Source organism: Protobothrops mucrosquamatus, unplaced genomic scaffold (assembly GCF_001527695.2).
Source record: "Protobothrops mucrosquamatus isolate PMUCROS unplaced genomic scaffold, P.Mucros_1.0 scaffold4055, whole genome shotgun sequence".
Lineage (NCBI taxonomy): Eukaryota > Metazoa > Chordata > Lepidosauria > Squamata > Viperidae > Protobothrops > Protobothrops mucrosquamatus.
The window spans coordinates 1-12,510 of record NW_015389986.1 but is presented as its reverse complement, the minus strand read 5'-3'; the positions used below and the strand labels follow the sequence as shown (position 1 = coordinate 12,510).

Here is a 12,510-nt window from a genome sequence, read left to right as displayed (position 1 = left end):
CAACTGGTCATCCAGTGTCAGCCGTGGGTCCAGGAGGACCCCCAAGTTGCGAACCCTCTCCGAGGGGGCCAAGGTTTCGCCCCCTATAGTCAGCGATGGAATCAGCTGACCATACCTGGGAGCCGGCAACCACAACCACTCAGTCTTGGAAGGGTTGAGCCTGAGTCTGTTTCTCCCCATCCAGACCCGTACGGCCTCCTTGAGGTTTGACAAACACATCAGGAAGTCTACAGCATTTGGACTTTGAAATATAAAGTGCAAAAGTAAAATTTTCTTTCCATGTCTTATTTTTGAGGAGAGAAGCTTACCCCAAAATTATCTTGATTCTTATTCTTTTAGCCACTCAAGCTTTAGTGTAATGTCTACAAATGCATCAAATAGGTAAATAGCTCTATAAGTTCTATAAATAAATAAATAAAACATGGTTACCGATTTTTAAACTCTGTGCCATTGGGCCATTTCCAATGCTGGTTATCTTTTCTTGAGAGTCCAAACCAGAAATGAAAGAGTCCTAAATTATCCACAAAAATATCCTAGGAAAAAGGAAATAATATTTAATAAAATACTCATTTAACATATTAATTGAGGAAAGAAAGTGTCTGTTATTTTTTACCATCTACTGAATGCTAAAATACACAATTTGTGTCAACTTATTTCATTTGTACAAGATCATAATCGACTAAGATAAAGTTAATGCATATGTAACTGCCTTGTCAGAACTATTTCAGATATAGTGGGCTTGTCCATTATTTTGGGGAGATAGCTGCATAAAAAATGGGTCTGTTGCATCCAAAGTCCACTAAATGGAAGAATATTAAATCAAGCTTTTTACTGCAATGATATAAACATATCTGTATTTAAATTTAAAGTGCATCACACAGGATTATATTAGTTTTCTTAGTCATAGTGATAACCCTCCTTAATTATTTATTAATATTAATAACTCATCAAGATAATAAATTGTTTTCTGGAAGCTTTATGCAGACAATGTATTTATTTGGTTATGTTCCATTAAGTTGATGTTGACTCTTACTGATCATTTAGATCAACTTTCTCTGCATGCTCTTATAATAAAAGTTTGCAGACTAGTAATTGGTAGGGCAGCTGTGAAAGCTTTGGAAAAAATAAATGAAGATGCTTTGACATGCCTAAGCTTACAAAGATCAGAACTGTTTAGTCAATGGTTTTCTCTGTAACACTCTGTGAAAGTTTGGTTTTGAAGAAACAGGATAGAAAAACATTGAAGCTTTTAAAGAAGAGTCCTGTTAATAATGTCAAGTGCAAAAAAAAAGGTCCAGACATGAAAGTTCAAAATCACTGATTTATAGCTCAAGCCTACTGTATGCCCAGGAATTTTCTCAGCAGCTGGTTGAAGCTAGATACATTTTAATGGCATTCAAGGGAGATTGCGCTTAGACCTTTTCTGATAGCATAGAGACTCCACAGAGACCCCAAACTAATTCCTTGTTTGACTCCTCCCCCTGGCTCTGCCAATCTTTCTCCTATAAGTACCATAGATATTTCAAGAAATATGTCATAGAACAAATCGACTCTTAGTTCTTAATTGAGGTGCAAATGACTAGACTGAAATTACAATATTTTGGATTCCACCTGGGTGATTCCAGTCATTAGATAAATAGCTGGAATAGTAGACTGGACTCAAGCAGAACAAAAGCCCTAGATCGGAAGACCAGAAAAATAATGACAATGAATCATGCCCCTCATCCATGCAGTGATGTTGACCGACTCTACTTATCAAGGAAAATAGCTGGGCATGGAATGTCACAAAAACATCAGATGTTTGAAGAAGAAAAAAGGGCATGTATGAGCCATGGTGGCATAGTGGTTAGAATGCAGTATTGCAGGCTAACTCTGCCCACAGCCAGGAGTTTGATCTTGAGCAGCTCAAGGTTTACTTAATCATCCATCTTTCCAGGTTGGTAAAATGAGGACCCAGATTGTTAGGGGCAGGGCTTTTTTTCTCATAGAACGCCCAGAACAGAGTTCTGGCACCTTTTTTGGATGGAACCTTGTAGGGTAGGCAAGGCGGGTTGTATGACGTGTGTGAGTTCCAGCACCTTTTCTTTTCTTTTTTTTTTAGAAAAAAAGCACTGGTTAGGCCAGGGGCAATATGCTGACTCAGTATACTGCTCAGAGAGTGCTGTAAAGCACTATGGAGCGGTATATAAATCTAAGTACTATTGCTATTGCATTGGAAGAATATCTGAAGGACAGTGAGGAAGATGCACTGAAGCTTGCATACCAGAAAGACCTACTGAGTACTGGAGAGACCAAACTGGCCTACTAATACAATCAAGGCCAGAAATAATGATTGAATTAATTCAATCAAGGCTAGATTTGAAAAATCGTCAAGTAATTCAAAGCATAGATTAATGTAAAGAGGCAGAAGTATCAGTGAGTGATGTGGCGATACCAGGAGATAGTAGAAGACAAAGAACTGGAGATGATTAGAAAATATCAAGATTTGAAAATTGAAATTGAAGGATTATGGCATGAACTGATCAATAATGGTCTCAGTGGTTCCATACCCAAAAAATCCTTAGATGTGTGCACTGACATTTTCATCTGTCAATTACAAAAGGCCACACTGCTTGGATCTCTCTATATATATACTACATGACTTTCTGAGATTCTTGGTAAGAATTTGGTACATATGAAGGCCAACACCCAACTTAAAAAACTGGCAGCTATGGCTTTGCATTGTTGTGAATAGAAAATAATAACAACAATAAAAAATTGGGACCATAAAATTGAGAAAGTAACAGAAAATGAAGAAGTTAAATTGCTCTGGGACTTTAGAATTCAAATAGATAAGACACCTGCCATATAACACCCCAAATTTAATAACTGGATAGTGGATGTTGCAGTACCTGGAGACAGCATAATAGAAGAGAAAGAAATGGAGAAAATCACAGAATATAAAGAATTTCAAATAGAAGTAGAATGGCAGTGGAAAAAAATAAAGCAAAGTTAGGTACTCATAGGTACCTTTGATGCATCAAGGTACCTTTGGATAATTCTCATAGGTACCTTTGATACTCATAGGTACCTTTGATGCAATCCCAAAACAATTGGAGCACCATTTAGCACCATCGGCATTAATAAAATCGCCACAACTAAATTGCAAAAGGCAGTTTTACTTGGAACAGCTTACAGCCTGCAACAATACCTTTAACACCATAAAACATCAACATCTGCCTATCCCTTGTCTCTCAGAAGGACTGGATAGGTGGACAAAAATGCCAAATACAATCTAAACATTTTGATGACTAAATCAAGCCAATAATGATAAATAACTATGACTCATTGACATTGTTTTTTAAGAGAAAGTGAAGTGAAAAAATGAACATTAAAGTTTAGGTTGATCATTTTTGTTTTTAATCTCAATGATGGATGGTCATCATCTAAGCAGAGTTCACATGTCATAAATAGAAAAATAATTGTAGTGAAAAATGAACTTCAATAATAAGTCAACATTTATGTAGTTAAACAGATTAATCAGAATGACCATGGTGGGCAAAAAAGCAGTGGTAATGGGAGAGACTTCCAACTTCCTGCTGGCTTCCCCATTGACTTTGCTTGTGAGGAGCTGGCAGGGAAGCATTGGAAACCACAATCACACAACCACGAAAATGCTGCAAAGAAGAGAAGTTAGTGAAGAAAACCAGTCTGGACACTGGAAGATTTCACAGAGGTAATGGGTAATGGGTCCCAAATTTTGTTACATATTCTCTAAGAGGTACCTTGATTCAAAGTTTGTTCCAGTTTAATACACTTTTTGGGCTGATGTAGTATACAAACAGCTAAACTGTTTATTGTTTTAGTATTTGTGAATGCCAAGACAATTAGCGTATTTTATGTACCTTGATTCAAAAATTGTTCCATTTGAGCTGACATGGGGAGACAAATTCAATGAGAATTTAGTAGTATATAGGTAATAATAAATATAATTTATAGATGGTACCTCGCTCAATAATAGTAACTATGAGAGGGATCTTGGAGTCCTAGTGGACAATCACTTAAATATGAGCCAGCAGTGTGCTGCAGCTGCCAAAAAAGCCAACACAGTGCTAGGCTGCATTAACAGAGGGATAGAATCAAGATCACGTGAAGTATTAATACCACTTTACAATGCCTTGGTTAGGCCACACTTGGAATACTGCATCCAGTTTTGGTCATCACGATGTAAAAAAGATGTTGAGACTCTAGAAAGAGTACAGAGAAGAACAACAAAGATGATTAGGGGACCGGAGGCTAAAACATAAAGAATGGTTGCTGGAATTGGGTATGTCTAGTTTAATGAAGAGAAGGACGAGGGGGGACATGATAGCAGTGTTCCAATATCTCAGGGGCTGCCACAAAGAAGAGGGAGTCAAGCTATTCTCCAAAGCGCCTGAAGGCAGGACAAGAAGCAACGGATGTAAACTAATCAAGGAGAGAAGCAACCTAGAACTAAGAAATTTCCTGATAATTAGAACAATTAACCAGTGGAACAACCTGCCTCCAGAAGTTGTGAATGTTCCAACACTGGAAGTTTTTAAGAAGAGACCGGACAACCATTTGTCTGAAATGGTATAGGGTTTTCTGCCTGAGCAGGGGGTTGGACTAGAAGACCTCCAAGGTTCCTTCCAACTCTGTAATTGTAATTGTACTTGTACTTGTACTTGTAATTATATTGTGTTGTGTTGTACTGTATTGTATAATTAATATGTTTACTTTTTCTATTTGTAAATGCCAGGACAATTATCCAATTAATCATGGTGCCTACTTATTCCTTACCAATTCCTTCTGAGTATCAATCACAGCCAAGGATGCATTAAATGAGGAACAGGTCTTTAAACTCATAGACCAAGTTCTTTTTTCTTTGGATACATAGAAATATTTTCCTCTGTATGTAATCCATGAATCTGGGCAGGCCACACTTTCACATGAAACACCAATCGGACATGATTTTGTTTCTTTAACTGAAAAGAAAACAAAATGGGCAAGTCTTAGAGCTCATAATTAACTACAGTTCAACCACAAAGTTTGAATAATTAGTATTAAGCTAATGTGTTTAAATTGTACATTCTAGGATATTTTTTAAGAAAACCAAGTGAGTTAAATTGTAAGTCCTCACTTACTAATCAGGATTGGGATTAGTTAACAGTTATATAGTTATTCCATCACCAGATGGGCACAATCTTTGTTCGAAGGGGATTTTTTTTCGTATCTTCCTTCAATAATTTAGTGACTGCCTCAGAGTCCGATCAGTTATGACATTGCTGCAAGAAATATAAATCCTTCCATTCCCCACCATCCAGTCAGAGCTGAAGAAGCTTCTTAGATGAGAAATGAAATCTCTTCAAAGAAATACAAGGAAATCCAGTTGCCTCCTGAAAAAGCACCTTTGGGTTTCCTTCCTGGAGCATTTGTGAGAGTGTCAAAAAAGATGGCAATCACAGCAGTGCAATAAAATTCTTCTCTTTGTGGGTATGCAGAAAACATTTGACCCACCTACAAAAATCCTAGCTTTAATTGCACTGCCGCAAGCATTATTTTTACTGATTTGACAAACATACATTCAGTTGCTGCTACTTCCTTCCAAATCATTCTGTGGTTTACATGTAATTATTCATACATGTGGTAATCTTGATGTAAACAATAACAACAACTATGGACAAATAGAAATTTCTCATTACTTACCAGCCAATGAAATTATAATGATAATCAAAACAACGACCAGAACAATAGCTCCTATAATGAATTTTTTGTCTGAAATGCACTTAGGTACGAGAGCTGAAAAACAGACAGGAAAATATCAAGAAAGCAAAAACAAACTTTGGTTGCCAAATTAATGCAAAAAGGAAATACCCACAAACAAGACAATAAAACAAGAGAGGGCATGTCTGAATGTAAATACAAGACTAAATCTAATGTTCCTTGTGCTACTGAGGAATCCTTGCTAGAGGCAGTAGCAGATATTCATCACTTTGTTCAGCTAATCCACGGTGATGTTTGTAGGCCCCAGCTCAGCCTTAAAGACCCTCCTTAAGAGAGTGTCTATGGAGATTCTCAGTCATCCAGGTCAGGTCATGAAAACATTCTGCAGCCAGAAGGCTCTACACACATTTGGACTAATCAGGTGACCTAGGACACAGAAAACCTCCAAATGGCCCCAACAACTCTCTGAAAGAATGCAAATGACCAGCTGTCTGCAAGGAATATAAATCCTTCCATTTCCCACCATCTGGTCAGAGCTGAAGAAGCTTCTTGGATGAGAAGCCAAAGGTCTTCAAAGAAAAAAATAACGAAGTCCAGTTGCCTCCTGATAAACCGCATTTGGGGCTCCTTCAAAGAGGTTTCCCAGCAAAGGTGGCATCCTTGCAATTCTTGCAAGCAAGTAACATACTTGGAATTAAGTATACCTATATTTTGCCTTGCTAAAAGTTAGCATAAATGTGCCTTTCTCTGTTTTTTTTTGGGTACTTTTTTCTGGCACATTTATGCTAACTTTTAGCAAGGCAAAATATAGGTACACTTAATTCCAAGTATGTTACTTGCTTACATACCTTTTACAAAGCAATTCTAAAGAAACAGAAACCTCAGCTGTACAACAATACAACTTGTTATGGGAAACAACTGAGGAGGAGGAAAGGAAGGAAGAAGTACAGGCACTTGAAGGAACATTTAGAAGAGTAACCACATTATAGAGAAAAGCACAGTGAAAAATAGACCATGCCATCCCAGCCTCCTCATCTTCTCCAACAGCATTACAGCAATTAACCATATCTTGTTTTTTGAGACAAACCAACATGGCTGCACAAAGATCTCTCTGACAAACTGAAAAACAAAAAGAAAAAAAAATACAAAAAATGCAAAGAGGGGCACATAACTAAGGCTGATTATCAGCAGACAGCCAGAACAGGCAAAGACAAAGTCAGGAAAGCAAAGGCTCAGAACGAACAGACTTACAACAGAAATCAAGGATAATAATAAAAAAAGTTTCTTCCAACATATTAACAAGAAAAAAGTCAAGGAAACTATACAGTAGGTCCACTAAAGAGAGAAGATGGTAAGGAAATAACAGGCAACAGGGAGAAAGCAGAACTGCTTAACTCATACTTTGCATCAGTCTTCACACAAAAAGAAACTATAGCCCAAAATACCAAAAAAAACCAAAAACCCAGAAAACCACTGCAAAATACAAACTAGAAACAAAAATTAAAATAAGCAAGAGAATGGTAAGAGAATACCTATCCGACCTCGATGAATATAAATCACTGGGACCTGATAAATTACATCCCAGAGTTCTGAGGGAGCTGGCAGATGTTATCTCAGAACCATTGCACCACATCTTTCATAAATCCTGACGCACCAGGGAAGTACCTGAGGATTGGAAAAGGACTGATGTGGTTCCTATCTTCAAGAAAGGGGAGGGGGAACCAGACCCAGTACTCTTCAATATCTTCATTAATGACCTAGATGAGGGAATAGAAGGGGGACTCATCAAATTTGCAGATGACACTAAACTGGCAGGAATAGCCAACATCCCAGAAGACAAGCTCAGGATTCAAAAAGATCTTGACAAACTTGAACAATGGGCCCTATCCAACAAAATGAGTTTCAATGTGGAGAAAAGCAAAGTACAGATTGGGCGAGACCTGGCTCAAAAACAGTAACTGTGAGAGGGACCTTGGAGTCCTAGTGGATGATCACTTAACTATGAGCCAGCAGTGTGCAACAGCAGCCAAAAAAGCTAATACAATCCTGGGTTGTATAAACAGAGGCATAAAATCAAGATCATACGAAGTATGAGTATTAGTACCGTTTTATAAAACCCTAGTAAGACCACACCTGGTTATCATACCACAAAAAAGATGTTCAGAGAAGAGCAACTAAGATGATTAAAGGCTTGGAGACTAAAACATATGAAGCACACCTGCAGGACTTGGGTTTGGCTAGTCTAAAAAAAAGAAGAAATAGGGGAGACATGATAGCAGTATTCCAGTATTTGAGGGTTGCCACAAAGAAGAGGGGGTCAAATTATTCTCCCAGGCACTAGAGGACAGGACAAGAAACAATGGTTGAAAACTGACCAAAGAGAAAAGCAACCTGGAATTAAGGAGAAACTTCCTAACAGTGAGGACAATTAACCAGTGGAATAACTTGCCTTTAGAAATCGTGGGCACCCCATTACTGGAGGTTTTTAAGAAGAGACTAGACTACACTTGGAATATTGCATCCAGTTTTGGTCACCACAATGTAAAAATGATGTTGAGATTCTAGAAAGAGTACAGAGAAGAGCAACAAAAATGATTAGGGGACTGGAAGTTAAAACATATAAGGAAAGGTTGCTGGAATTGGGTATGTCTAGTTTAAGGAAGAGAAGGACGAGGGGGGGACATGATAGCAGTGTTCCAATATCTCAGGGGCTGCCACAAAGAAGAGGGAGTCAAGCAATTCTCCAAAGCGCCTGAAGGCAGGACAAGAAGCAATGGATGGAAACTAATCAAGGAGAGAAGCAACCTAGAGCTAAGGAGAAATTTCCTGACAGTTAGAACAATTAACCAGTGGAACAACTTGCCTCCAGAAGCGGTGAATGCGCCAACACTGGAAGTTTTGAAGAAGAGACTGGACAGCCATTTGTCAGAAATGGTATAGGGTTTCCTGCCTGAGCAGGGGGTTGGACTAGCAGGGGGTTGGACTAAACAAGGTCCCTTACAACTTTATTATTATTATTATCATGGACTTGAAGTCCATGAGTCATAAAAGAGCCGAGGTTGCCAACTGCTGGTAAAGGTTTTTCTGCTTGAGCAGGGGGCTGGACTAGACGACCTCCAAGATCCCTTCCAGCTCTATTCTATTCTATTCTATTCTATTCTATTCTATTCTATTCTATTCTATTCTGTTCTGTTCTGTTTTCTATTCTGTTCTGTTTTCTGTTCTGTTCTCTATTCTATTCTATTCTATTCTGTTCTGTTCTGTTCTGTTTTCTATTCTGTTCTCTATTCTCTATATTCTATTCTATTCTGTTCTGTTCTGTTCTGTTTTCTATTCTATTCTGTTCTGTTTTCTGTTCTGTTCTGTTCTGTTCTCTATTCTATTCTATTCTATTCTATTCTATTCTATTCTATTCTATTCCTCTTTTGTCCTGCTATAGGATCTGCTCGAAGTGAAAAGTTCAATCTTCAGAGTTTTTCTCTGACTTCATTAGTACCCCAGGGATTTTCTCCTGCTTTCTGTAGTTCTCAGCTAGATGAAACAAAGAGCTGAATGACTCACCTGTAGTTTTTCCTGGCATCTTCCAAGCTTTCCGGCTTACAAAAATATCAGGATTCAGACTCTATGGAAAGAAAAGAGATTGGTATTACTCATTCCTGCACAGGAGTATAAATAACAATAATGTTACTGTAGAGAAGATACTTCCTTAAACTAAACTTCTTCAGTGTCTGCCCTCACCTGAGTCTTGAATACTGACTGGAATAACCAAAATTATGAGACTTGAAGTTTGAAGCCACGATTGATACATTTTAACTGAGCTGCTATTTTTTGAAATGCCTTAAAGGGCTGTTCCTTGAAGAACTTCAGTATTCAGGTCAGGCATATTTTCCCAATGGCAATAAAAATTAGGAACAATTTTACCTCGTGCAAATTAAGCTTCCCATTACTGTTCCTCATCTAGTCCTTTACAATGCAGAGACATGGACAGACTCTGGAGAGAACCAACCCTGAGCTTAAAGGGAAGAAGTCCTGCTAAATATCACACTACATGTTACAATTATGTCCAAACTTTTTCAACAGTTTCACAGAAACACTCAGTAATATGAAACATCAACTTTGCAGGACTTCCCAAGATGATTCTTAAGGGACCGAGAAGTCTCCCAATACTACCATCTGGATCACAAGTGTAGAATTGAAGCTACCACAGAAATATCAGTCAGAGGATACATAAAAAGCTAATGTAATGGTATGTGGGAATGACTTTAAGTGACAGGGGAATGATGCTGTTTAGGGAATGATCAGATAAAAGAAGGAGGAGCCCACAGCTGCTTAACAGTCAGAGAAAGAAAGTTAGGAAAGATCCAGCCTAAATTGACCAAGCTGTTAATTTTCATACTCTTACCTTTTCTCCAAGTATTCATCTACCTGAAAGAGTTCACACACCTGACCTTCCCATTCCAGTTTCCAGTTTCACCCTTGTGATGATCCTCTGAGTGAGATGGATTGCAGCTATTCCAAAGATCACTGAATGAAAATCGTGGGTGACTACAGACTACAGATGGATATGTAGCTGGCTGGCAAACTGTACTCAACTAGCAGTCCTCAATGGTGCTACATTCACATTGTTAGAAGTAAGCAGTGGAGTACCACAAGGTTCCATCTTAGGATCCAAAAAGATCTTGACAAACTTGAACAATGGGCCCTATCCAACAAAATGAGTTTCAATGTGGAGAAAAGGAAAGTTTTACATTTAGGCAGGAAAAATCAAAGGTACAAATACAGACAAGACCTGGCTCAAAAACAGTATATGTGAGAGGGACCTTGGAGTCCTAGTATGATCATGTGACTATAAGCCAGCAGTGTGCAGCAACAGCCAAAAAAGCTAATACAATCCTGGGTTGTATAAACAGAGGCATAGAATCAAGATCATACAAAGTATTAATAACACTTTATAAAACCCTAGTAAGACCACACCTGGAATACTACAATCATTTTTGGTCACCATACTACAAAAAAGATATTGAGACTTTGGAAAAAATTCAGAGAAAAGCAACTAAGATGATCACAGACTTGGAGATTAAAACATATGAAGAACAGCTGCAGGACTTGGGTTTAGCTAGTCTAAAGAAAAGAAGAAACAGGAGCGACATGGTAGCAGTATTCCAGTATTTGAGGGGCTGCCACAAAGAAGAGGGGGTCAAATTATTCTCCAAAGCACCAGAGGGCAGGACAAGAAACAATGGTTGGAAACTGACCAAAGAGAGAAGCAACCCGGAATTAAGGAGAAACTTCCTAACAGTGAGGACAATTAACCAGTGGAATAGCTTGACTTCAGAAATCGCTCCATCACTGGAGGTTTTTAAGAAGAGACTAGGCAGTCACTTGTCTCAAATGGTATAGATTCTCTTGCCTGAGCAGGGGGGTGGACTAGAAGACCTCCAAGGTCCCTTCCAGCTCTATTCTATTCTATTCTATTCTATTCTATTCTATTCTATTCTATTCTATTCTATTCTATTCTATATTGATGTTAGGCTGATTGTAGTTTCCTGGGTCTGTTTTTTTCCCCTTTTTTGAAGATGAGAACCACATCAGCTCTTTTCCAGGTAATTCCCCATAGTAGCTATGAAAGTCTCAGAATAGTTATGGGAAATATCTATAGCATGGAGATTGAATAATATGTATTTTACTGAAGTGGTTTAAGCATGTTCAACTACCAAAGCAGAACCGTAAAAGACAGACTAGGGATACAAGTTAAAATAGGCAAGAAAATGATAAGACAACATTTGTCCACCCAGTGGACTGGAAAAGGACTGATAGGATTCCCATCTTCAAAAAAGGGGGGAAATGGATCCAGGAAACTACTGACCAATCAGCCTGATATCAATACCTGGGAAGATCCTGAAAAAGATAAGCAACAAAATTGTAACACCTAGAAGAAAGCAAAGTTATAACCAGAAGCCAACATGGTTTTGTCAAACAAATCTTATTGAAAATAAAAGGAATGTAAAGTTTTATTTGATCAAAGTTAAAATAGATATCTTATTCCTGATAGCCCTTAATAAATTTTTTCTGACCAGGACTTAATGACAAGGTTTCATGGGTTTCTTTTTTTTTTAAATAAAGTTCTATTAACTTTTTTTATACAATTCGATAGTAATCATTCAACAAAACGTGTTGTCTGAGTATTAAAGGATTGAAAATAAAAGGTGAAACTTATAAGTTGCAAGCATTCGCAGATGATTTGGTATTCATTCTAAAGGAACCTTTAGAGACAATTCCCAAACTGTTGAAAAAGACAGAACTATTTGGAGAGATAGCAGGACTAAAGATAGAGAAAAAACCAAAGTGATAGTTAAAAATCTTACAAATAAGTATCTTATTCCTGGTAGCCCTTAATAGATATTTAATGACAAGGTTTGTGGGTTTCTTTATAGATAAAAGAGATGAGATACGGAAGAAGAGATCTTTGTTGAAATATAACAGAAGGCGATACGTTGACAATTGTTGATATTTGTCATGAAGGGGAAAGTCATTTATCTTTCCTTCCTTCCTTCCCTGCACTTTCTACTTCCTCTTTTTAGGGTCTCACCTTTTTAACTGTAGAGTTCAATAACATTATTAATAAAAGTTTCAAGGCCGATTTTTCCTCCACAGCCCAACAGCCACAAAGCGCTGTGGCTCTTGCTTCTTCTTCATGCCGCCCAGAAGATGAAAGTTATCACAAGACTAGAAAACACGCGTACTCACCAAAGTGCAATAAAATGGTCCTCGTAATCATCGCATGAC

General features: G+C 37.9%; 1 protein-coding gene across 1 annotated transcript in view; it reads right to left on the bottom strand.

Annotated features, from left to right (window-relative positions):
- The window catches only part of LOC107298526 (C-type lectin domain family 2 member D), a gene marked incomplete at its 5' end in the record, with an annotated part of 11,386 nt that extends 2,040 nt beyond the window's left edge, over positions 1 to 9,346 (bottom strand). Inside the window, 4 exon segments of the mRNA XM_015827904.1 lie at positions 430 to 533; positions 4,801 to 4,985; positions 5,707 to 5,799; positions 9,286 to 9,346. Of these exon segments, the coding sequence (XP_015683390.1) occupies positions 430 to 533; positions 4,801 to 4,985; positions 5,707 to 5,799; positions 9,286 to 9,346 (443 nt within the window).
- Between the last annotated feature and the right edge of the window lie 3,164 nt (positions 9,347 to 12,510).